Below are 27,390 nucleotides of genomic sequence, written 5' to 3' on the forward strand. Positions count from 1 at the left end.
CTGTACGACGTCTGTGCGACGAGTGGTCGCATGAAAAAGGCGGCGTTAATATCAGCCGGATGGTAATTCTAGGGAGTTCCTTTTTTCCAACTGGAAGCTGGCGTCGATTACACGAGTAGAATCGCGAGAATCGCGTGTGTCGAACAAGCGGAAAGGTTTATTAGCCGCGCTGAGGGCTAATATCGGGGATGTACAGCCTGGAGCGATAACTTTGACTCGTCTTTGATGTCGCGCACCCCTTTGTGCCGCCATCGCGGACAATGAGATCGCTGAAAACTCGCCTTTACGCCAGCTTGGCCCAGACGTGGCATTCGATTTTCCTTCCCTTTCCTTTTTCCATCTCTTTCCTTCCTCTTTTTTTCTCATCTGCAGTCGCGAAACGAAGCAACGACCGAACGGGAAGTTAATAACGTCGACGTTTCAACCCCTTGGTCGAATCTGGTAACGAGATGTCTTTATGGGGACGTTTACAATTACGAGTGACGCGTACGGATCATTTGCTGGCGAAAGAGAATCCAGAATTAAATCGTTTGCAGGGAGACTGCACCGGAGAATATATTATATTTTCTCGGGGGACGATGGCGTTTGTTTTTCTTTCCTTTCGCTGAGTAATTGACGGGGTTTGTTTCTGATTAATGAACGGCGAACGTATGCTTCATCCCTTGATTTCTTCTTTCGATTCTCCAAATTCCAATAAACGCAATATTATTTCTTCGAGGTGATATCGAATCCAACGGTGTTTCGCAAAACCGAGGAGCAGAGTCATCCGAGGCATCGATTCATCGACACTCGAACCTTTGCGAAACGACACCGTTATCTCAGCCGATCGTTCGTCGGTGTGCATCCTCATCGGTGCATCCGATGCACCGTAGCGTCTGCGCATTTGCATTAACAATCGCGTGCGCACACACGCGCGAGGCACGAGATGCGTGGTCACGCATGCGCTTCGAAAGAGCCACTCGAATCCGGATTCGTGGCTGCTGGCGAGCTAGGAACGGAAGAAAAATGGCTTTCGTTCGTCGAATCGCGGGATATCGGCCTCGCGTTCGACGGAATTGCGAAACCACCGGAGCTGACTCGGCTCCGAGAAACGATTTGTCAATTATTCTCTACCTTTCTACCGCTTCTACTGCTCTGTAAACCTCGAAGTAAGGATCGATCTACGTGAACGTAAATAGGTGATTAATTCGGACAGACGAAAAGGGTTAATAAATTCGAAAGGCGAGATCGAAGGAGAAAAGAAACGCGACTGGCATAAAATTGATCAAAGGCTGGTTCGCTGCGAAAGCTGACGCGGCAACAGCTTCCTAAAAAATGAAACTCTAACACCCTGGCTGGTGTGTAAACGTTCAAAAGAAGCGAGCACAGAGGAGCGCGGAAAGAAAGTCCGGGAAAAAGGGGAGAAAATCTTGGTGCGCACCTGTGCACGTATGAGCGAACGTGTAAAGGCGAATAACAGAGGAGAAACAGTGACAGAGAGAGATAGAGAGAGACAGAATTGAGAATAGAGAAAGAGAGACCGAGTGAGAGAAGTGCAAAAAAAGGGGGAAGGTGCGAATCACGCTCCCGCGAATCCTTTCTCCGACGCCGCGAGGGTGCACTTAATTGCGAGTTTAAGTAATTAGTACGCGAGCTGGTAGCTTGTCGCTCGTCCTCGCTCGCCCGCTCGCCTGCTACCACCAGCAAGCCCTTTATGTATATTTTTTCTTTCTCTCTCTTTCATTTTCTAGAGGATTCTTCAACGTCCGCGACGCTGCAACGGTAACAGGGTTGCTTCTCTTACGCGGAATAATTGCGACGACGGATTGCAATTATAAAATGGTATATTTCGGACGTCCTTACCGCTTTTTCAAGCGAAGAAGGACCATCGTGAGGTGACGTTGGAGAGGAACCAGGAGTGCCCGTTACGTCGAGTATCGGGACGTGTAATGAGCAAGTCGCGCGCGGGTCGTGCTCGTCGGTTCGACGCGTACAATACTCTCTCTCGTTGCTACTCGCGGGACCGTGACGTAACGTGCCAGAGAAAAGACATGGATCTGATAAAAAAGAAAGAAAAGAAAAAAAAAAAAATATTTATCGCGAAACACCTGATAACGGCACCCGTTGCCGATGATAACGTTTCCACCGTGCGACTTTCGCTTAGACGGCAAACTTTATCGCGTATTACAATGATCCGATGATTCTTTGTACGTTTAATCGAACTTACATATATGTATAGGTGAAACGTTCAAGGATGACAATGAAGGCACTCGGTCGTTTCTTCGGCTTTCAAGGGGCACGAGAATCATCGAGATCGATCCACGGCCGAGAGAAAAGGAAAGAAAGGCGAGAGAAAGGGGAGGGGGGTCGAAGAATCGAGCAGCCTTGAATTCACGCACCCCTTTTCTCGAACCTGTCCCGTGTGTCTCTCGCGAAAGGTGACAAAAGGTGAACCGCGAGGCCCCGTATTCGTTCACAATACACAAACGGTATATTCGCGCGCAATTCACGCTCCTTTCTACCAGCGTGCAAGCCCCTCGAGGCATTTTACCTTTTAATTAGCCTCATTACCATAAAATAATTACAAAAAAAAAAAAGAAATTACAGTGGCGTTCACGGCCCCGCGACGGTGAACGAGAGTCAGGGCGTCGACGTCACACGTCGACGAGTTTATACGTCACCGACTGGCTGAGCCCACGTGAAAAACCCTGCGGCTTCGTTTCTTTCTATTTATCGCGAGCCGCGCGTCACCGCTCTCTCGACGCAAGATAATGCGTACTTTTCGCAATTTACCGTTCCGCGGAGAAAGAGAGAAGGGAAGCGGGGATCTCGTCGTAGCCACGTGCTCTAATGAGTAATTAGTAATGAGCAGCGACACCCGGTGCACCGAGCGCGAGCAGTCGCGCATTTATCGAGTAATTAGGTGAGCCTGAGCGTCATTCGAGTTTATCAAATCTCACCGGGGAAGGGCTCTGCCCTCCCACCTTTTCCCCAACCAGAAACGTCGAACACTGAGCTGCGATTGTTTCGAATGGATGAAAAGTATTTTCTTTTCGAGAGGGTTGATCCATTCGCAGCTAACGTAGGGGGCGGAAAAATTGTGGAATAATTAACGAGAAGAATGAGCGTGATAAAGTTTTTTGATAAACACCGAAAAGGGTTCGCGTCGATTACCTCGTCAGAGTCGGAATCGAAAATTAGCTCCGCGTCAGAGCATCGACTAAAATAATTCGCTGCCGGTGAAACGTCTTAATTATATAAGACATCTGTGCCAACGTTGCGTTATCGCGTGTAAATGGCGAACACTTGACCCGCGATAAGGGAACGGTGACAACCGCGCACGCTTTACACGATATGATTCAAAATACTAATGAAAGATAAAAATTTCCTGTTTTAATTACACGGCGGCAAGATTGCCGTCTTCTAGCATTAAAATTCTCAGCCACGAAAGTGTGAACATCTTTCAACACCTTCGCAATCAAAAGTATACACTTATCAAGTGACGGCAAATTTCATCTTGCCATCATTATACGTTAACGAGCCTCGTCCATTAAACTGGCGAAAAAAGAAAGAAAAGAAAAAAAAAAGAAATATTCATCCGTCGAAATCCCAGAGAGGTCAATTGCAAAATTTCTCGTGTCTCAAGACGGTTCCGAATGGTCCAGGACGATTAAGGATCTTCTAAGATGATCGAGTCCTTTCTGACTGTCACGATCCCGTCATCCTTTTGAAACGTTTCCATGGACGTCCACGAATCCGGCGAGCGGGCCCGGGTCCGTTCAGGTTGGACAGAAGAAAAGAAACGGCAATAATTTGTCACCGGTGGACGTCGTCGTCGCGCGGGCGATACATCACGTCGCGCGATGGAACGCGAGCCGACTGTAATTAATCAACGATGCAGCGATAAATAATTAAGATTCGAGCTGGCCCGGTCGACTCATTAATTACCGGTACGACTTTCTACTAATTGTAAAGCGTCGCCTCACGGCCTGTAACAGCTTCCTCTTCCATTCCTCTTCTGGCGATCGGCTTTGAACGTCGTTTAAATAACGCCAAGATAAATATCCCGTTATCAGGCACACGTGATCTGCCGGGAATTAATCGCCTTATCAATCGCGCCGATTTTTATCGCCTTGTGTTTTCGGCTTACTCGCCGATCATCGAATTTTAATTAACACTTGAATTCCTACAACCCTGTCACCCATTTATTCGATCATATAACAAACATAAATTATCAAATATTAAGAATGCAATAAATTAGAGCAGTTAGAATATTCCTTAGGGATGGTTATAAATTTTCGTACGTGAAAGAAGAGCAATCAAATAGAGGATAAATATCGAAATGAGACTTCCGTGTGATCGAACGAGCACAACAACAATTCAAAGGCAATTCTGATCGTTTAACCGACGATGTTTACGCTTTCTCTCCAAGGATAGTCACTCGGTATCGCTTAGGATCATCGATAGAAATTCCAACGAGTCGCTCGTAAATTATCCGCGTACGATACCGATAGATTCGCGATGAAACTGAAGCTGCCAATTATCGTTGCTCTACTGGCTCGACAAATATTCATAAATCTTGAACCCTAACGAGTTGTACGGTCGCTCCAGCTCCTTAATAATTAACTTGCTGCCCGTTCGTCGATTAACAGCGGGGATTGCCGCGAATCTATTCAGGGGATCGTTAAATCATGGAGTTTCCATGGGTTCCCGATGGACACGATTTCTGTTTACCCGCGCCGCCAGGGAAACGGCGATCGTTGATACGTTGCCCGCCGGTTTCGTCGGACCGAGTACGCCGAGTCACTGTTCGGGCAATCGCGAACCTGCCAACGCTTAGCAGGAGGGAACGGAAAATTGCGCAACAATCCCTCGAGCGGACGATAAATATGCATCAGGCGCACCGATGCATTTACGCTCGGAATATGCGTCGATGCGTCCTCTCCCGAGGATGTTTTTCCTCGCGAGCCGACTCTAACGCGGAACGAAGAAAATCGTGTAATTAAAACTTGGAAAATTCTCGAAATCCACTATACAGGCATTCGAAATCTATCGATTCTCGACGGTGTACAAACAAAACCCGACCTTGCCTCGCGACACCTTATAATCGTTTGTTTGTCACGCAGATTTCAGCCAGCGTCATCGCACTAAATTTAAATTTCCGATACGTCAGCGTACCGAAATTCGACGAACGATCGGTAGTTTTCGCGAAAGAAAGGCTGATGTCTCGCGAAGGTCCGTTTCTTTTTTATTTCAGCAAAGAGAAAAAAGAGGGACGACCTCGTAAAAAAGACGCGACACGTCTGTAAGCGACGTGGAAGCGGGGATATTGAAAAATTACGGTCTTACGTAATTGCGGTCGAAAAGTCGCGGAGATAAATGCGAGTCTCGCTAATTTCCGCCCCCTCGGCCATCTCCGGGCCGCGTCTTTTTCAACGCACGCCTTCGTGCCGCGGTATAGATGTCAGGACGATAGCAAATTTCATTTATTATTCTCGCACCAGCAACACCCCCTCGTTCCCCTTCGCCGACAGTGGAAAGGACGGACAGAGGAGGCTGGCTACGACGATTTCTTTCACGCGACACACGCGACATTTATCACGCGTGTGACATTTTAATTAAATACGATGACACTCACGGTTCGACCCGTGGACGGTCCACGAAATCCACGGACGCGCGTGTCCTCGCGAAATTCATCTGGGAACGCGGTTTCGCAAGCGTACTCGGTTCAAGGTGTACCGAGTGTTCACCAGGGTATTTAGAAAAACCTACGTAGGAATTTATCTACGAAAAGAAACGGTGCTATTGAAATTTCGTGTAAAGCTCTTAATTAGCATGACAATCGCGAGTGACGAACAGGTTCGAGCGCAAAGGTTGAGAAAGATTAAAGAACTCGGGAAATTGTATGTATAAGAAAAAAAAGTGAGCGAACCGGGAGGGGAGTAATTATCATCGATCTAGTGGGATCTCGTTGAATCGAGATTCAGAGGCGAGCGATTTTCACGAGCAAGAATTTCCAAGCGGCGCGGCGGCGCGCACCGACGCGATGATTAGACGGTCTCGTAATTAAGACACGCTAGGAACTCGTTAAATTACATCGGCCAACTCGATGGAAATTAGTAAGCATCAGCTTAGTACCGATTCCCGAGTGTCTGATTAATGGCAATTACGCACGCAAAAACCGTGGCTGGAAAAATTCTTGCACCTGTGCGAATCTACCGCTCATTACATTTCCTTCAACACTAACTACGTCAAAATGTTATAAAACTTGATTACGTTTCGCGGTTCTTATATAACATTACACGTCTTTAAGAACGGGGTGAAGAATAATTAAGACGGTAGCCGAGGCGGTCGTTATATCGCTTACGAAGTCATTCAGGGTCGAAATTAGCGTCCAACGGCACCGAAATACAAATCTCGACGGCGATCACCCCGACGACGATGGCCAGCGTCGATAAAGGGACGCCTGACGCGGTTGGAAAGCAACGACGATAAGGCGGGGGTGGGAGGATTGGTCCTCCTTCTAGCCACCGAAATTAAGACAAATCGCCGGCAGACGATTGCGATCGCGTTCAATTAAGCCGGACGGATCGCGGGTCGGCGATTCGTCGTCGGTTCGCGGCGTTCACATGCGAATCGTGCATTACGGGGGTGGCCGGACACAGGGGGTTGCCGACCGACTGTTTTCGTTTCGGGACGATAACTCGTCGGTGTCGTATATATGCGAGCAGGTTCGGGGCCGATGCACAGGGTTATCAGACGGGACACCGGTTTATCACTGGCTGCCCGTGGCCGTCTGAAAAATCACCGGCCGGAAAATAATTGTTAAGTGCTTTATTAGCGCAATAACGCACGTCTGGGACCTCTAACGGGGGTGTGGAAACGGAGGAACCAAAGGGGAGATAGCGAGCCATTCTGCGATCCTTCCAAGAGATTTATACCACCCTTTCCAGATCGCGTTTTCCAATTTCTCCTGGTATGGATGTATCGTCCATTATTGTATATCTTCCTTCATAGATTAGATTAGATATAATTCTACGAGTGTTAAAAATTAATGGAATGTACGTATCTCTGTTTCGATTAGCGCGCCCTAGATGGGAAGTAACAATTAATTAAACAGTCTAATTAACAAGTTCCACTTGGGATATTATTTAATATCACAGCTGATCGAAATTAGGGCAGCAGGACCAGCAGGTGTTCTAATTAGACGTTAATCCAATTATTACGATACTTGGAATGACGTTCGAGACCGGAGCCGATTTTCACGCCCTCTTTGCTTTCTTTCCCTCCTTCCCGAGCAAGCTGTGCGACCCGTGTCAGCCCGCATTGCAGCCTATATCACGCCAATCGGTTAACTCGCCGTGGACTCGACGCTAATGCGTTCTTAATGCGACAAACTTGTTCCCTCTGGCTAAACAGTCGGATCGAAACCCTTTTCCCTTGCTAGTTTCTCAGATTGACCTTTAGGGGCGGCGGTTTGTCGCACTCTCGTTGAGTCGATTGCCCAGTTAATGGAATAACGCGTCACTCGAGAAAACACCGGGGTTAGTCTTCCTCTTGACGAATAATCGAAAAGTAAATGCTTCTCGGAAATCAATGTAGCAGAAAATCAATTATCATGGAAAGACCGTAATTTTCAGAGGCAATCGCTAAAGCTACGTTTCGAACGGGAGGATCGCGCATAATTTCGGCAGGAACGCCGATCCGAAAATAAAACCGGGGAAGGTGTAAAAAGAAAAGGAGAGAAACCCGTCCCCGAGGTTTTGTCCCTGTATCGGGTGCCGCGATGCCGGTGGTTGCCAGTCGAACCGGTGGTGCTATTAACGACATTAACGCTACTCCGGGCAAACACGGCCCTATATCATCCCGGGTCTGCGGAATAATAAACAATAAATTTCGGTGAAATACGGCGTCGAACAAGCGTAACCCATTTGTTTGCGATAAACTGACCCCGCAGCTAGTCGAACCAGTCTGCAACGATCGTCTCTCACGTCGTTTCACCCTCCGCGTTTCTCCTCCTCGTCAACCCCTTGCACGAAAAGGATTAGATTTTCTTCTTTAATATTTCAACATTTTTCTGAATATTTTGCTAAACAACCATGTTACGAATTAAGGGATTAGTCCACTTTAGAGCAAGAAAAAATAGGCATATTTTGAGAATTTTTAAAAAAATGATGGAATAAATTTAAATTCTGTAAGCATGCCTTTATTTTACAACTAATAAACTTTAAAAATTAATTTCTGTATAGTGATTCAAGTGAAAATATGGGCTCTGCAGCATTTCTTCGATGACGCCTCTTTTTTGTAGGGCTAAACAGCCGGACCAGCAGCTCCTGCAGTTTTTAACTTAGGATAGAAAACCAAAATACTTTCGATTATATATGAGAAAAGCGTAGGATTTTTTTGATACATTGATTTTTGCAAAAATGGCGTATGTTTTAAGAGAAAATTATTTATAACAAAAATCCTACGTAATTCGGTAGAGAATTCGATTTTGAATATACTGTTAAATTTTCAAATCGATTGGTGATGATCTGTTTGATTTACGAGTCCGGCCAGTTTGAAAAACGCGTTTAAAGTTTTCAGTAATAGAAATTTCAGAATTGGAAATTCGAGTGCTTAGAGATTTTTCATTAAGGCACCTTTTAGGCAAAAAAAAAGTTTCGATTTGTTCAAAATTCTAGAGTGGCCTAACCCCTTGAGAAACGGGTCGCGACCGAAAGAGAGGAGGTCGAGCACGCGTTATCGTGCCAATTAACAAGTTGGGAAGGTCCCTACGGATTCTCGATGACGTTCATTGCCATAACTGTCCCGCTCGTGCCATAAACACGAACAGCCTCGAAATAAACGAGGAAAGGAAAAGGTAGCTGGTTGCGAAAGGTGGGGAAGAGGGGGACGCGAGATTCTTGGGTTTCGATGGTCCTGAATCATGGTAGCGCAAAAAATGGACAGTGAAAAATTATTAAGGAATGAGAATCTTCGAATTCCCAGAAATAGAAAATCGTTTATAATAATTTCAATCCGACGAAAGATGAATATAGAAAATCTTTGTTAAATTTGTAACGGGTTCCTTTGAGTAATCAGCTAATTGGCACCCGCGCGGAAATGGCACCGCAAAGTGTCCCGTGAACATCGACGAATCCTTTCGAAGGCAGCCAGGGTTCCTGGTCGCTGAAGCTTACTTGAACGTTAATAACAAGGTCGTTTCACACCGGATACTCGATTGCACGGTGGCAGCCTGCCAATAACCCTGCGCGGCTCCATAAGGAGTACGTTTTAGGTAATTGGCCGTGAATATTATCTTACTCCGAGGGGGTTAAACGGGGGCAGGAATATTGAGAAAGGGAGAACCGAGACCGCGATACCTTCGACGAACCAAGGAGGGAATTTTTTTTCCGTTGATCACCCACGTGCCAGGGATAAGAGATTGATGGTCTTTTTTGAAGCGCGTTATTGGGTGTCGATATCTGTACAAATTAATCAAAAATTTAACATAATTCCTTCGAATCATCCAAGGGTAACCATACCGATGTCGTCGTATCACGGCTGGTTAGAATTCCAATGCGAAAGTTCCTGCGTTTCGATCAGACAGTTTTTCCAGATTACGTGTTACAGAGTTTGCGACCTTGGTCCCACGAGCGTCGCGATTAATCACGCGACCGACTGTTCTTTGCCGGCAATTAATTAAACGGTCATGGTTGAGCAAGACCGGCTCTATTCACCAGACAGCTTTATCAATGCCCCGTTTCCCTTTGCCGCGAGCTGGCGTTTCGTTTGCCGCGAACCGAGAAAATTCCTCGCTAATGCACGCGTCCGAACACATCCCTTAACCGAGCCTGGGAGAATGTCGTAAATCAACGGTGGAATAGAGTCAGGTGCGAGACACAAGGCGTGGGCGAGTACGAGTTCAGACGCGAGCGAGATAAGCGAGGAACTTTTTCGAATTCCAATCTGACACTGATTAAACGCGAAAGAATTAAAATTATTGGCTTTCCAAATGACGCGAGCTAGAATTCTTATTTACAGAGGGAGGTTTCAGTTTCGTTCAGGAACACCCTGTACACGCGTCGCCCTCGGCGAAATGTTTAATGGTCCGGTTACCCAAAAATGGTTCCTCGTTTCGTAATTTATTCACTCGACTCGCGGATCGAACGACCGTAGGTAAGAGGCAGAAAAAAGAAATTCGTTCAATCATCGCCGATTCTGTACGGTTCTTTTCTTGCACGAAATCGCGCGACCTAAAAATGGCCCCGCGTATCTCGAGAAAATATTCTCACGAGAAACTTAATTATTAGTTCGGTAATGTTAATTGAAAGAACAAAAAATCTATTGGAATATTAAAGAATTGTTCGATCTCGATCGAACGCTATAGCAAGTCACGTAACCAGCAGGATATAGCACCGAGGATTTTTCTCGTTTAAATTGATCTACTTATCGATGATCATTAAACGGAGGGTGAATTTTCGTAGAACAGAGAAGCTGATATTCTCGCGTAACTTGGTCGCAGCTGTTCCATTCTCATTCCTATCACCGTAACAAACAAGCTCTCCTTATCGAGCATTTATTACGTGTCGCGAATTAATAGGACGATAATGCATCGCTGGCGTTCGATAAAACGCGCGCTACTTCGTTAATTAACCATCCACGAAATTGCAGACAAAAGTAACATGCAAAGGAGGAAAATGAAAAGAGAAGGCTGCGCGTTTGAAGGGAAAATAATAAAGGAGAGTGCAAAGAAACTGCGGTACTTAAAACGAAAGTGCGTGCAAAGAGTGTTCCTCTGTAATCGCATTTTCCCCTCGTTTTGAAAGTGCTGAAATTGCCACCCGCGCACTTCGCCGCAAACGGCTAAACTAAACACGAGAAAGAATAGAGAAAACAATGGAGAGAAAGGAGAACTAGTTGAAGCTGGGAGAAAAAGAAAACTACGAAAGCTCGTTAGGGAAGGAGAAATGTTGGAAAATCAGGATGGTAATTATAATTACGTTTTACCATTTTTATAACTAATCTGAATCGCATTAGTTGCAGGGAAATTAGCGAAATTACGACTTATGGACGCGAGAGCGTGTTAGCTTGGTTTTCAGAAGAAGTTGCCCGAAAATGGTTGAACCGTGTCGCGTCCTTGTGGGGCGTGAAACACTTGAAAATCCCGGTTATGCAAAACATAGGAAAACGGCCCTCCACGGCCAGGACACGTTAGGTGGAACACGTAATTGAAAGCACTTTAGAGACCCTACGGCACGCACAACGAGCACTCGCATTTGCATTCAGTGGCAGAGGGAATGCCTTTTAACCGAAATGACTGCGTGTATATGACAAACGCCAGGTTTATGTGCCGGAACGATGGGAATATTTATTGGCACGAATTAATGTCTCCACTCGTCCGTGCCCCGGGCGTGTATATTTATTGGGACATTTCGCGGCGCGGATGCGAGTCGCGTTGGACAAATAAAAACACGGGGAAAAGGTTCGCCTGTTTCCCCGCGGATCGACGCCTTCTTCGAGACGACCAATCGACGCCACTTCCAACCTTCTTAACCCTTTAGCTACCGAGGAAGATTACGGTCGTCGCGCGAAAACGACCTGCGGATACTAATGCCGATTATGGGACGATAATCGATGTACAAGGGGATGATACACGACGGTGGCGTTTTTATTGCCATGAACGCGATGGGTAAAATATTGTTAATCTTTAGCAGGTCGGAGTAGCTCCGTTTTAGGCCAAAGATGAATGATTGATATTATAAAACATAAAAATGAAAAAAAAAATAAATTAAGAAGCTACATAAGTTAGTTCTGGGTAACGCTAAAGAAAATCATTATACTTTTATAATTTAAAATATTTTCAATATTTCGACGTTAGAATCGTAATTAGCAATGCCAAAAATCACTATAACCGATAGAAATAAAATTTTGAAGGTTCTGATCATTGGCTGTTACGTTGCAAGCAACAAACTTGAAAACTCTACATGAATCCTATTCCTCCAAAGGTTAATTTAATTTCGATGCTACTCCACTAATTATTTTCCATTTCCTAATAATTTGAGCGAATTAAATTCTTAATCAAACCACAGCGAACGTGTTAAAATTTCAAAGCAAGCAAAAAAACGTGCCAGTCACCGCCATAACGAGAATTAAAACTTCACGGACGTACATCTGAACCGAGAAACTAGTTAATAAATTAACGACGGACGCGATACGCTATTCGTCGAATCGGTTGGAAGATTTCTCTCGCTGCCTATCGACGTCGAGGGAATGATTGAAAGGTGACAAGAGTGGATAAAGGAGAAGAAATAAAAGAAAAATAAGAGAAAGAAACTCACAAACCAGTCACGCGTAGATCGTGCATGCAAGGTGCAAAACAAGAGTGAAACCGTTGTCTTTCGTTGAAGACAAAATTACCTGATGGAGGATCATCTCGTTTCGTCGTTGCTCTTCGAAAATCGGGAAAGACGTTCGTCACGGGGACGAAGTCGAGCGAGAAGGTGTCGTGATTAAATAACACAGAGCCGTGTTGATCTTAATATGCGTATGTATATGTGTATTCGAACGTACCACGGACGGATTTGCCCGTCGTGGTTGAACGTATTTACATACAGAGTTCGCGAGTTGAAAACTCCGCGATTACGGGTCATCGCGATAATTTGTACAAAGCTTGTATAATCGTTACGCTTCCTCTTTCGTGCTCGTATACATCAGGTGAGACGACGATGACGTCGTGTGACTCGTCAGCGATATTTAAAAGAAACAAAAATTTAAAAAAAAAAAAGAACGAACCGAGAACGACGCTTATCTTGTTCCATTTTATTTTATTTTTTACTGCTCGTGCATTTTGCAGTTGGTCGGCGAGAAATTTTCACAAATCACGTAGCTGGCTGTAACGCGACGTTTTCGTAAAAAAGTCCAAGATCCTCGATCGCGATTACCAACGAGACACTTAGTTACGAGTATTTAAAAGCTTTGGCTGTCTCGAACAATGAATTCTCGAAAAATAAAAAGAAACAAAAGAATTTCGATCGAGGGTTTTCGAAACCTCTTATCACAGACGGTGTCACGGTTACAGCGAGCCGAACGTACGATTCAAGATTCCTGGATATCGCGAAATTTTTTCGACGTTCTCCGTTCGTTTCGACGTCGCAGATCGGTCGCGATTGATCGAACTCTCGGATCGATTTATCTTGCGGCGCGAACGCTTTACAGATTGCTCGACGACGGGAATTCGAAGATGACACGCGGGAAATGCGGACGATGATTTCTGGAAAGGGAACTGGATACTGAAACGAAAATCGGGGAAGTTTATAATTATGATAACTAGAATAATAATAATTAATAATAAAGATGATAATAAAAAGAACTCAATACTAAGGATAATAATAATAATTATAATATTAATGATAGTAATAATAATATTAAATCGTACTTTCAGGGTCAATGTAGTAATAGTAAACGTAATAACGCAATAATAAAATATACCGTGTATCGTAAAGTTCTTCGAGAGTCGTGAAAAGATTTTAATTCGCGGAGCGAATCTTTCTCTCGCGTTATCAAGGAGAGAAATAAGGTTTTTGGGATATCATTTTTTTTAATATATATATATATATGTACAAAGGGGAGAAGGAACGCTTGAATTTTTCCCGCTCTCGCGTACGAACACAGTTTCCCGGGCCAATACTGAAAGGGTTTCTTCTATCTACGCAAAATTACGATAGGGTTTTAATTTCAGGGAACGATGTGCACTTGAAAAAACATCCTTACAATCGTCGTACAACCAAATGATTCTATTTCTCCTGGCGAACGATCTTCCTATCTTTTCACAGGCAACGTTCGTTTTCCTCGTACAATTCGTTCGCTCGTTCATTCCCTGGTTAATTGCAATGATCTCGGGCGTAAAGGAGGAAAATCGCGAAGGGAAACTGACGGACGCAACCGACGATGGACGTCGAACGAGACGCCGGTAAACGGGAGAGAGAGAGAAAAAAGGAAAATATTGCTAAACGCGGAAAATATAATACACTCTCCTCTCTATACGTTTCTATATATATATAATATTTCATATATGCGTATATTGTATGTATATAAATATGTATATATATACAGCCACGCGAAGCGACGACTACGAATTCTTCTCCGGGTCGCTACTCGTTTCCTCTTCTACGTTTTCTGCATCGATCACCGTTCGTCTTTCTCGCCCTTTTCTCTCTCAATACCTTCCACACACATCGACTATATTCGACTATACCCTGGATATAATATTTTATTTCCCTCGCACGCACCACCGTGCATCATTGTTCTTTTTTCTTTTGTTTATTATCACAGTAAGAGGTTTTATCGTTTCGCGTTCTCGTCTCCTTTTCCCTCTCGACTCCTTTCCTACGAACGGAGAGAAAACGAGCACGCTTGTCGACGAATCGCTGACCCTTTTCTCCCTAGCCGAATCTATTCAGCGGACACGCGACGACGTCTTCTTCGAGGGACCAAAGAACGAAGGACAATTCTACGTTCGAATCGATTCTTCTTTTCCATTTTTCGGTGGAAAAATGTGTTCCTCGTTCGATGGTCTCGCGAAGGAGCAGGATTTTCCACGCGATCGCGTCGAAGGAAAGAAAAAAGGAACGCTCTCCGACGAAACGACGGCCGAAGAAGAACGTGGGGACCGCGGGAGCGGAGATTCGTCGCAAGCTTAGGGAACAACCGGAAGTTGTTGCACGTCGCTCGCGGATCACGCGGTGTCTCTTCGCGATTACTTCACGATAATCGTTCTCGAATCAAACACACGTTCTGTTTCTTCGTATCTTCGTCAACATCTTCTTCATCTTCTTTCGTACTTGGTTGCAATTCCGTTCCTTGGATCCTTTGAAAAATGGCGTCGAGTCCTCGAGTCCGTCGTTGACGGAACACGTTTTCTTAATTTTTGCATTTTAATGCATTTTCTGCCCCTCGTCCGTGCGTGAGAATTTCCTCCCGAAGGTTGCGAGAAACCTTTCGCGATCCCGTCTCGGACCCCACGTCTCTCTTTATCTTTTTTTTTTTATTTTCTACCATTTCGCTCGTTCTCCGTCAATTTTCTCAAGGAAGTCCAACGCGTACAGCCGTCCATCCAAGCTTCTCTGTCACTCTAAGCTATCCTACGAGGTTATTGGTTTTGCGTTAGGTATATCGGGGTTACGTTGCGTAAAAATTTCTTTTTTTTTTTATTTTCAAAATGGGGCATTATTTTTAGATCGGATAGGATGAGTCAGAAGAAAAAGATTCTCGCGATGGCCGAATTTTCCTGCTTCCTCCGAGACAAAGTGCGCCATTGTTCCTCGAACGAAGATGCTCGAATCTAACTCGACTTTCGACGCTGATCGGTTCGATCCTCGAAGAAACGACGAGACGTTTGAAACGGAACGGACACGGATCGAGAAATATATAGGAAACGCAAGAAGAATCTGGCCGACGAGAATTTTCTCTTGACTCAACCCATTGAAAAACTCGACACACAATAGCGACTCGACTCATTCGTCTGCTAAACGAGAAATCAATTGTATGTTTCTCTTATTTTTTTACTCAGCAAAATCGTAACCGCTCGAAATTCCCTACGTTCTGGACCCTAGAGGGCGGATGATCGCGCGCGGTGACCAAACGGCGATCGAAATCACGAAATAAAAACGTGGTAAGAAAAAAGAAACGAGGAGCCGAAGAGACAGGGAAAATAAAAGTGAAAAGAAGAAGCGACCGTTGAAGAAATTTTCGAACCGTTTCGAACAAAGGACAGTGTGATACACACTGGAGAGAAAGAGAGAAAGCCAAGCAAGTCGGTTCGTATCGAGCTCCTACCACGTCGAACGAGTTTCTCTGTTTACCTACCACGTTGTAAGGTCGACCATCCTCGTAAGAGTTTCGTCGTAAATCTTTCGAAATATCGTTTCGCGATTGCTCGACGAATTAATCGTATCGAACGATTCGATCTTCCAACCGATTCGAGGCGATAGATACGCGAAGACGAGGAAGAAGAATAGCGACGTTCTTTGATCGTTAGAAATACAGTGTCTCGTCGATAGACTCGATAATTACGATTCTAGGTCGAAGGAAAAAGAAAGGATTCGTTGCTGCGATATGTTTAGCAAGCTAAGAATGCATCGATGGTGGATGATGTGTTACTCGGCTACTAACTTGGGGCTCATGCGTGTCGCTCGATTCGCTGCTCGAGCAAGGGTGGCTTGTATTATCTCGTTACGTAACAATCTGCTCGACGTTACTCGCCACTAGCTGATAACTACGGCATAAATGGGGGGCTAAGGATGTCGGATGGCGGTGCTAATTGTTACGTACTCAGGATTGATCATTAGGGTCCAGAAGTGGAAATGTCGTCGCGATGGTGTTAGTATGCAAGTGTACGGCATACGAAATTGCGAATGATAAGCGTGATGAGTTATTTTTTTCTAGGGGCGTCGCTTGTTTCACGCTCGAGTTCGCGTTCAATTAATTATCCTTTAAAGAAGTTTATAAATTTTCCAAACTCGAGCGTGACGGCAAGCTGATCAGCGGAGAAGGATAAACGTTACAAAATAAAGAATAAATCTCCAGGTACACAAGGTTTATCCTACTCGCGAATAAAAAGGGGGGAAAAGGTTCTGCTCGTTGAAGAATTTCCCAGAAATCATGAATTTCTTCATCGAGCAGAACGGCAAAAAATAAAGCAGAGGCTTAAAAATCTACGGCCAAAATGGCAGGCAAGAACGCGTAGAAAAATAATTCAGCTTACATATGAGTGAGCGGCGGAATGGCAGAGTGATGCTGCGCGAGGGGATCCGGCGACGGTCCAGGCGAGTAGACACCGGCTCCGTGTTGCACGACACCCTGGTCGACTCCTTGCGGTAGATACATCGAGATCATCTGCCTTAGGTCACCCTGCGTTTGCTGCGTCTGCTGTTGTCCCATGTATTCTCGTTTCACGACCTGACCACCGGCACCGGCCGTCGACGAGGCACCGGTTGGCGTAGGCGTGTGAATACCGCCGCTCGCCGGACTCGTCGGCTCCGATTTTATGCTGCTACCGCTGGGACTGTGACTCGACATCTGTGAGCCGGGTTGAGCTTGGTGATAAGGCGACGGTGAACCACCGGGTACGGTGGTGCTGTATCCACTGTAACCGTTCATGTAGCTGTTTATGGGGCTCGGACTGCCGCCGCCCATGTGGTGTCCCATCTCGTACCTAGGGTAGGCTGATGCCGCGGCCGCGGCTGCTGCGCCACCCATGTGACCGCCGTACGCGACGTGTTGCTGATACGCGGCCGTCGGATCGTGCATCATGTAACCGTTCGGCATGTAACCGTTTGGCATCTGATAAACGTCGCGCGACAATTGGGCCTGCTGAGGACCACCGGCCGCACCGACTTGCCTCTGATCGACGCCCAGCATACCGCCGACACCGGCCACACCGCCGCCGAGAGGGAACTTGTCCTTCTTCAGCAACGTCTTGGTCTTGCGTCGCGGCCGGTATTTGTAGTCGGGATGTTCCTTCATGTGTACGGCTCTCAATCGTTTCGCTTCGTCGATGAACGGACGTTTCTCCGTTTCGCTGAGCAACTTCCACTCGGCTCCCAACCGTTTCGAGATCTCCGAATTGTGCATCTTCGGGTTCTCCTGCGCCATCTTGCGCCGTTGTCCACGGGACCACACCATGAACGCGTTCATCGGCCTCTTCACGCGGTCGATGTTGTTGTTTTTGCTGGTATTGTTGTTGTTGTTCGGTGCCTGGTGGTGTTGTTGAGGCTGGGCCTGTTGCTGTTGCTGTTGATGCGGGTGGTGCTGCTGTTGCTGTTGGCTACCAGCTTGTTGCGCCAACGAGTGCATACTTTGCTGTTGTTGTTGTTGCTGCTGCTGTTGCTGGGCCGCCTGCATGGAAGCGTAATGATGCTGGGGCGTTTGGTGATGGTGCTGGAGTCCGAGACCGAGACCTCCGGTACTCGGAGGACTTCCGGACAGGGCTGGACTGTGCACTATCGAGCCGAGGCTACCATACGGAGATACACCGGTATGGTGGCCCATCGGCGATACACCCTGGTGTGGGTGCGGTGGCATTTGACCGTGCAGGCTGCCGCCCTTCAGGTCCGACTCCATCGTGAGCATCTCTTCTTCCCGGTGGCCGTACAGTTTGCCGCCCTTTCCTGGTACCTCCCGACGTCAAGAAAATCGACGAAACGCCGAGAACTCGCGCACCTCCCTATACTACTCGCCCGGTTGGACGTCACTCGTGCTACACCTTGTTCACAACGAACCGGTGAACACTACGCGACGACGAGTCTCCTCGTTTCTTTCCAAGATTCTAACATGGAAGTCGTTTTTCGATCCTTTCTCCACCATCTACGGAGATTTCGTTCCTTCTACCTGGATCACCACTGGTCGAAGGCGGTGAAACACCACCGGCACTGTCTCACTATTTACCGTAACAGTCACTTCTTAGCAATGTTTGTCCTCGTTTCGCCGGAAAAACACGAATAAAGTTCACCGGTATATAAATCCTTTTCAATCACCTGAACTCTCGATACACCTGGTCGTGTAACAAACGATGCAGCCCTTCAATCGAGCACAGGATCACTGCGCACCGTTCGTATACGATCGAATTCACCTACGAGCATTACTACGAAACACTCGGTTATTGTCTCTCGCAGACGAGCCTCTCGGGAACACTAATGGTAATCACGAAAAGTCACCGTTGCTCCGTCTGGTCACCGTACACACTCGACGCTCCTCATATCAACACAATTTTTCCTCCCCCCGCGTACTCGGCTCGAGCAATATACGCTAACTTCTCTCTTCGACTCTACTGTTGCGACAAGCTACGAGAACGGGCCGTGATCCACGCCAGAGCCCGACCGGAGTACTGACGCACTGTCACTTTCTTCCCCTGGCACGCTGCGCGTCCTCAACGTCTCTCCTTGTCTCGCCAATCCGCTCCGTCTCTCTTCGCAGCCCGACAGCTCGCTCGTGACTGGCTGCAGGCTCGCGATACGCTCGACGAATCGGATCGCGACGATGCAACGATACCGTGGGCTCTCCTCGCGATTTTCCCTCGAGCTTGAGAAAAAATCCGGACACGGAAAAAAACGGGATCTCGGGTTGTAGTTCCAACGTAGATTTTTCACACTAACGGATCGAACGAGCGATCCAAGAAACACGCGTCGATCTTCTTTTAATCACTGTGCCCCGATAACAAAGACACACGATGACTCCTCGTCGCAGCACGCGTGCTTTGTGTACCGTGTGTTGCGCGTGGACACGCGGCGCCTACTTTCATCCGCCGTGCTTTCTCACTCGTGGTCGTCGATGCGGACAACGGCGACGACGGCGAAGGATAAGAATAAGAATGAGTAGCAGCGACCTCCACTCTCCACGGAAGAACGGAACCGTCTGAGCATTTGTGGATTTCGCCTTGGGGTCCCACTCTCGGGGCTCACTTCCTGCCGAGGCGGCTGCCCCCCTCTCTCTGTTTCGCTCTCACTACGCTGTGCCGCCCCTCCTCTGCACGCTCGCCGCCCTACCATTCCCGCTACCAGGAACCATACCCAACCGACCGACCGACCAGACCCAAGCCTACCAACGGCAATCGATTGGCACGCAAGCCTGCCATCATTTCTCTCCACCAATCGCGCCGCTCTCCGCGACGCCGAAGGCGGCGCCATTACGCCGTGACGTCAGCGCAACAACCCCGACGACCTCTCGCGGCGACGCTTTCACCCCTCTCCCACCCTGGCCTCTCTCGCTCGCGCAACGACGCCCGCTACACTCTCTGCCTCGTCCACGAGTTCCTCTCTCGCGATCTTTTCCTCGGGGTCGCCAGTATTTCGTCCACGCGTTCCTCTGTTCCCCACGTTCATCCCCCTCCTCTTTCCACCCCCTGCATGCTTACCAACGTTGGATCCTGCTTTCTCCGCGAATTCCCTCCCTCCTTGCACGCCTCGTGTCGTTCTCCTGCGCTCCACGCGCGACAACAGCGCGTGTCTCTCCTTTCTCACCCCCTTAAACCAACCCCCGAACCCTTCCTCCCGCGAACGCCGCGCGAATCCTTTCGCGCGCGGGTCCAGTGACCTTCGAAATTTCGTGGATCGACGCGAATCGGTGGGTCACTGGTTCCGATTCGGAAGATACTTCCAGGCAGAATGATCCAGGGATGAACGATCGAGGACGATCGCGAGCATTGTACTTTATTTCAAAGGGTAAACAGTGTTCAACGTCAAACAAAAGCAGAGAAACGTTTGTCCGAGTGCATTCTAACTGCGTAGACACTTCTATCTTATCTCATTTTTCTCTCCTATCGCGTCCTTCTTTCCAGCTGACCATTTCTTTTTGCGCAATCACAGAAACGCACCACGCGGCATTGTCGCTATCGTCGTTACTTCATACGACCTTTCATTTTTACCGATCGTTAAATCGTCTGTCAATTTTTTCACCTAGCTTCTTGTCAAGCGTTCCCGATAGTGATTCCACTTCAACACCGAACGGCGGGGATTTTTCTTTTTCCTGATAATCTAAAGCAAACTAACGAGTTAATTTACAGGCTACACGAGGACATTAGCTGGTATCACTGTACGTCGTATTCAAATCTCCAATTACATCCGCTCGACTTGACCCATTTTCTCCCTGGTCTCGTCCTCTTTGTCGTTCCTTTTTCTTTTTTTTTTCTTTTTTTACTCCTCTCCCTTCGTTCTCGCATTCCCTCTCGGCCTCCGCTGCCGGTCTCCCGTTCGTGAAATCCACAAAGAGGCTCACGAGCCATTCCTGAAAGAACCTCCATCGGCCGATGCGACTTCGTTTAAGCGGGTTCCTGCGTAGGACCTGTTGCCGCGGCTCGCCGTGCAGACGGAAAGAGAGGGATGGAATCGAGGCGGGAGAATGGCAGAGAAAGAGCGAAAGGCATAATGGAAGAATGCGTCATAGATAATCGTAGCGCAACCCCGGCGTGCCTCGTGCGTCAACGACAATGAAAGTAACGGCGTCCTTTCGTATCGAGGCCCCATTCGAAACGTTCGCCGTCGTTCAATTTCGACGAATGCCGTTCGCTCCTTTTTCATTTTTTTTTTTTTCTCTCCAACCCTCGCGAACCACCCTTCTTCGGCTACCGCTCTTTACCGTACGGAATTCTTTCGCGGAATTGCGGTAACGTTTCTTTTCCCGGCAACGAGTAGCGCGCTTTATAGATTTTTCACCGTTCCGACGATTTCTCTTCGAGTTTCAATCTTCGCGATGGAATGCGAAATATTTTCGAAGCCGCTGCAATTATGCACGTCTCGGGGAGATGGCGAGTTGCTCGATAAGCAAGGCAAGGTCGTCTCGATAAATTTATCGGCTAGATAAGAGCGAAGTGCAAGGTCCCCTTAAGGATGACTCAATCGGCCAATCGATCGATCGATCTTTCTAATCATCGTCGGCTGACGTGCTCGTTATCTCTCGCGCTTTCGACACGCTTCTTCTTCTATTTCGCGACGATGAATCCGACCGGGTGGACGATAAATCAAGAGAGGAAAGGGTAATCAGAGGGAGCATTGTAACGGGTCGCGACAGTCCGCCTAATGAAAACCGCAGGTACGAGGCTGGTTATGGTCACGAAAGAGCCACGATGATTCGCGCCGAGTTGCTCGAATATTGACACCTGCTTAACGAACCTACGAAAATTTATTGCCCGCCGCTCGGCCCCGCCGTTTACCGTAAGCTATGGCCATTGTTTGCCGATCGATTGCCACTCGGTGTCCTGTGCGAGGGTACCTGCTTTCGCAAACAGCCAGGTAATCATAAAGCTGTGCCAAGTACCTGAACGATTTGCCTCGCAGAACCTGCGGCGTTTGCAGCTACGACTAATTAGCGGGTCAATGGACGTTTCGTCACCTTTCGAATTGTCATTCGACGTTTCTGAGAAACGTTAATGTACATAAATCGTTGAATATTATAAAATTGTTGAAAATTTCTAATTTTCACCCCCCATCAAAATCACCCCTGGCAATCTAATTTCGATCGCTAGACAATTGCCGATCAACGGCAATAAAGCTGTTGGCAATCATCGAGCTTCTCCGTAAATTTCAGGAAAATTATATCGTGTCAGGTTGATCGGTGTATAATACGGTTCGGGTTCGCGATATCGTGGTTCAACGATCGGTCAGGGTGATATAATTAAAGCGCACTTCCGTTTCCCCTCTGTCGCGGGGCGCGTGCATCCATTCCGCGGAATAAGTCGATTGATAGGTCGTTATATCGAGGAAGGAAAGAGATGAAAAAAGCGTGAAAAGACAGAGGAGAAGAGGATCGAGAGACAGCGGAGAGTAGACAGGAGAAACTGTACAATAAGTCGGCAGCCGACAATGGAATACCGCGGGCGGTCTTTGTGATTCAAATCAATGTTTGTGATACTCGATGGCACCGTGTGCCGCTGCTGTGCCAGCCGAGCTTTCGTTTAAGCGGATACGTACCTGCGCGTACGTATGTATCCGTCGAATACGCGCGACTCGAATGCTTCTTTCTTTATTCCTCGGATTGTATTGTCCAATTCTATCCTTCTTTTAATAGTTACGTTTGCACGAGCGCCTCATTGTGCCGTTATTACGCGTACATAATTGGATTTACAGGTAGCTTGCTCTACCTACCGGCCATCAGCGTGCACCTTGCTCTATTTCTTCGTTAACATTTCTCAAATTTCAATTTCGCGATTATAGTATTTAATATTCTTATTAATAAACGAAAATCGCAGCTAATTTTACCAGAGGGTCAACAAATATATTTCACTGCTTATCCAAGAAAAAGTAGAAGGTGAAAATATTTTGAAACGAAAATAGAAAAACTGGGAGATGAAGTACGTTAATTACAGTATTTAATATTCTAATTAATAAATGAGAATCGCAGTTAATTTTATCAGAGGGTCAAAAAATATATTTCACTGTTTATCGAAGGAAAAGCAGAAACGAAAATAGAGAAACTGCGAGGTGAGGTACGTCAATTACAGTATTTAATATTCTAATTAATAAACGAGAATCGTAACTAATTTTATTACAGAGTCAAAAAATATATTTCACTGTTTATCGAAGAAAAAGAAGTTGAAAATAGTCTGAAACGAAAGTAAGGAGATTCTAAAAGAGTGTTTTCGCGTATCGAAAGAGAAACCGCGAGGTGAGGTACGTCACAATGGCGTTGTGTACGCCATTGTCGTTCACCATTATCTTCGTCCCATTAACCGCGTTTATGCGAAGGTGGTCGACCTCCCCCGTCGACCACGGTCGAACTTCTTCTATCGCGGCAAGAATGGAGAAAAAGATCGCGACAACGAGAGAGGAAGTAGCTTTGAAGAGGAACGAGGAGGGTAAGGAAAAACAAACGGCGAAGGAATTCGTGGGCGTGCAATTGCCAACAGGTGATACCATTGGAACCTTCTCTTAGAGTTGGAATAATAAAAGAATGGCAGACTTGTGTGCTGGCCGGAAGAGAATGGTAGAGGGAGAGGAGAAATGGGGTGGAAATCAAGGGGGTGGTGGCGGTAGCGGTGCCGGAAGAGCGGCCAACAAAGTCTTTATCGTTTCGAGGACCGATTACAAAGCTCGATTGTTACCATTCTTCGAGATCCAAATAATCTCGACGCTTCGACCACGGTAGACTAACTATTCGGGTTGAAATATCTGCCGATCGATTCATCCTATGTTTATGAAACACGAAAATTAAACAAAACCGAACGCGTTCAATTTATTGCGTGGACCTTCTTGCAAATCATTAACTTCGATCCCTAAATAAGGGATAATAACATTTTACGATCGTTTTTCCCAACATTTGCCATCGAAACCCTGCCACCTGACTGTGGTAAAGTTACAGGGAATACCGGGTCATAATCGGAAGCAAATGCGATTAAATTCAACGGAAGGGTTGCTTACGATCCCCTGTATTCCGACGAAAACGTCGTAAATTTGGGTCAGTCTTACCTGACTCGCAGCCACGCTACCTGGTCTCTCGAGAACGAGCTTGTATATCGTCATAAAAATTCAACCGGGGGGTTGTAAAAGTTCGCCCCTGTTCCGTGAATACGATCCAGGTCTCGGTGGGTGGGTTTTCCTTCCTTTCGGTCGGTGCAATCAAGGACGCGCTCCACCGTTTCCGTTAAGCCGTCCTAATCCGCGACCGCGGTGCAACGTCGACCAACAGGATAATTAGGGCAGAAGCAAACAAGCTTTGGATAGCGATAGCATTACCAGGTGAAAGTAAAACGGACGCCGGCTAATGATTTATGTCGGAAACAGGAAGTAGTAAACGAACGATACGCGTTGGGCTCCGGTGAAATTTAGAACATTGTATAATTACTGCAATTGTACGAGATTGTGGCCATCGTTAACCGCAACTTTCTTAGAAAGTATCCATACCGAAATAAAGACAAATAAGTATCGCGAATTTTAGAGAACGAAACGATCGATATATAAAATGAAGAGGTTTCCAATTAAACGCGATCATTCGGGTCGATGGTTAATTACAATCGTCGAGGATTTCTCGCATAAACTCTCGCGACGAGAGGTGGTCTCGGCACGCAACGTATCCAGAAACCAAAACGGCGACTCGGCTGCACAGGTGTACAAATAAATTGCACGGGAATCCGATTGGCTAGCCTCCGGTTCTGGCTGCATCATCCTCCCTGATTGCTAACCGACGCGCGTGCAACATCTCGCGCGAGCAACCGATTATGCGTCGTCTGCGAAAATCAGAATCTCATTGCGCTGTCATCGGTCGACGCTTTACACCGCTCGGCCTCGCTTCTGACGATGTAATCTCTCGAACGGCGCTGTATTTTTTCCCTTCCATCATATTTTTATTATCATTTTTAAACACATTTTAAAAGTTATACCTACTTATACAAATTCCTGAATGAATGAAAACCGAGGTTTGTCAGATTTCATCGAGCGGAAGCGATTTCCTGTCAGCGACAAGTTTCGAAACGCGATTCCCACGTTCCTGTCGCGCTTCCAGCAGGAAGTTGAGAGTCCCTGACCGGGGTCAGGCCCCGTTTTTCGCAAGCTCCCCCTCGCTACAACCGGGGCCCCATAGTTTTGCTCCACATAGTTGAGGTGAGCCTTCGAGGTAGACCGTGAAGACGAGGGTTCGGTGCACGGTGGATGGAAACCGGCCACGAAGGGCGAAGGGGGCGGTCCCCTGGGTTCGATATTTATTGCGGGGATGCGTGCCGGCCAGATATTATTATTTGTACCACGGGCATAATTCAGCCGGCTCGTTAAAATTATTTTATTACGTGTTCTACAATCGTCGCTCTACCGGATTCCGCGTTGTCACCCTCCTTCGGATCTTCGGAGAATTGTACTTTTATTATAATTATTATAATTTGTAAAATTCAAGAGTTTAACCATTTGGCAAAAAATATCTACAAGTGCAAAGGGTTAAATTTCAGAATCGTTGAGGAATGAATAAAAGGTGTCTACCATGACTGTTGGGAAACACTTGCAGGCAACCCCATTGAAAATTCGATCGCAAAACGAACCGAGCTCTCGTTCCAACGTCATTATCCGCAAAACACGTTCCACGGTGTGTCACAATGGAAGGTGAGCATCGCGTCGGTCAACGGCATGGGCGTACCTTGCCAAAACTCTCATTCTCAGCTCGCTGCTGTCTCTTCAGGAGGTGCAAAGTGGCGTGACGAGTGGCTTGAGTGTTCTCCATCTATCCTTCTCCCTCTGCCTATCTTTTCAATGTATCTCTCGGTGTCTCTTTGTCGCAGCGTCGAGTAACTTAAAGTCGTATCAATCTCATTTATGCCAATTTCGCGTCTGCTCGAGCCGTAGCCCTCCGCCTAACCCATTTCTAGGCCTCGTGCCCCCGTTCGAGCACGTCATTGGCGCGTCAGACACGTTTTCCAGCCGAGAATTTTCATGACAATCGAACGTGCCACGGTGTTGGCTGGCAGCTAAAAGGAGGGGCAAAGGGATCACCACGACGTCGCGACACGTTCCTGGATATGCAAATCGTGCCCGGTGCACCGCGTCGCGTCGCGCCGCGCAACGCCGGGAGGAATCGGCGCGGCGGGGCCGATTTATTTCGCCCGCCGCGACCGCCTCGCCTCGATTGATTATTCAACGTTCGAACCCGTTTGTCGACTCGATTAATCTTCGTGAAAAATGTGACGATTCCTGAGCCACCGACCGGCACCGCGCGAGAAAGAGAGAAAGAGAGAGGAAATAATTTTGCCAGCCGCGCGCACGGCAGCCCGCTAATGAGCGCGCCGACCGAGATCGATGATAAATAATTACGGCCGGATTTGCTGCTTTTTAATAAACCAGCTCTCGTTCCACCGACCGTTTTCCATGTCATACGCATTGTTAATACTTTTTTCACTCCGTACGTAAGAAAAATATCGAAGCGCAAAATAATCGTCGCTAGGTATCGAGGCAGCCACTCGACTGCATAATTTTAAATACAGAATAAATTGCTACTCTCGAGCGACAATGAGCAACTTGCGCCGTTCTTTGGACGGGTTTGGCACGATTCAAGGATCCTACAGGATCCCTGGACCTCCTGGCGTACGACTCGCAGTTCGAATCGCGTCAAGGACGAAGGGTACGCGGCGAAGGGTAGATACCCTCGTCAGAATCGTCATCGAGGTGACAGGTAAATACAGGGGAGCTCTATCTAGCTTGGCAAAGGATATGTATATAATATATATATATATATATATATATACTTGGGAGGCAGAAGACGATCGAGGGGAGGTAGGAGGCAGGCTGAAGTCCTTGCAAGTAAACGAGGATTAAATCCGAGACGAGCGTCTCGTTTGTTCGAGATCGGCTGCTCTGTTGTGACCTAAGAGAAATCGTGCGTGTAAGGCGAACACGTTCGTGATTATTGTTCGACTTGCCGCTTGTATGAAAATAGAAACGAACAGAGGAGAGAACTCTAGGGGGTTGCAGGTATCGAGGATTGACCTGTTGATGAATAACAGAGAATAATACTGGCCTTTGCGATTTTATTGACCATTCGTTTGTGGCAAGCGTGAAATTAAGTTTAAACCCTTCTGTACACCCGACACGCTCTCTATTCTACATATAATGTACTTTATATTCTCGCACGGTGTATATTAAATTGGATCAAGCTGTAATAACTAACGGAGTAGTTGATAACAATTATACAGGGTGTCATGTAAGTGGTGGTACAACCGGAAAGGAGCTGATTCTACGTGAAAAAATAAATTGAAAATCTATCTATATAATACAAAAGCCTTTTTTTTTAATTACTTATCCTTCTGGGATATTTAAATTGGAGAAATAGGATACTCTAAATGAGTAGACCACAGTAATAATTTAAAATTTTCAATTTGATGCCCCGGGTTCTGTGTAATGATTCGTAAAGTCGGAAAAATACACGCATTAATCCCTAAGTAAATTTATTAAAATGTTGCAA

General features: G+C 46.7%; 1 protein-coding gene across 6 annotated transcripts in view; it reads right to left on the minus strand.

Moving 5' to 3' along the window:
• The window catches only part of LOC114876834 (transcription factor Sox-2), a 239,927-nt gene that overhangs the window by 59,846 nt on the left and 152,691 nt on the right, over window positions 1–27,390 (minus strand). For 3 of the 6 annotated variants that reach the window (XR_003789457.2, XM_029188684.2, XM_029188685.2), the window contains exon 1: window positions 16,727–19,429. The exons of 2 other annotated variants lie outside the window; for them this stretch is intronic. Coding sequence is in view for 3 of the 4 variants with exons in the window: in XM_029188684.2 (XP_029044517.1) it covers window positions 16,727–18,093 (1,367 nt within the window). In the remaining variant the exon portion in view is untranslated. Of the gene's footprint in view, window positions 1–12,499; window positions 15,105–16,726; window positions 19,430–27,390 lie in introns of those variants that run through there. One more of the 6 variants, XM_029188686.2, reaches the window with a different exon arrangement.

The sequence above is a fragment of the Osmia bicornis genome, chromosome 14, assembly GCF_907164935.1.
Source record: "Osmia bicornis bicornis chromosome 14, iOsmBic2.1, whole genome shotgun sequence".
In the NCBI taxonomy this organism is placed as follows: Eukaryota; Metazoa; Arthropoda; class Insecta; order Hymenoptera; family Megachilidae; genus Osmia; species Osmia bicornis.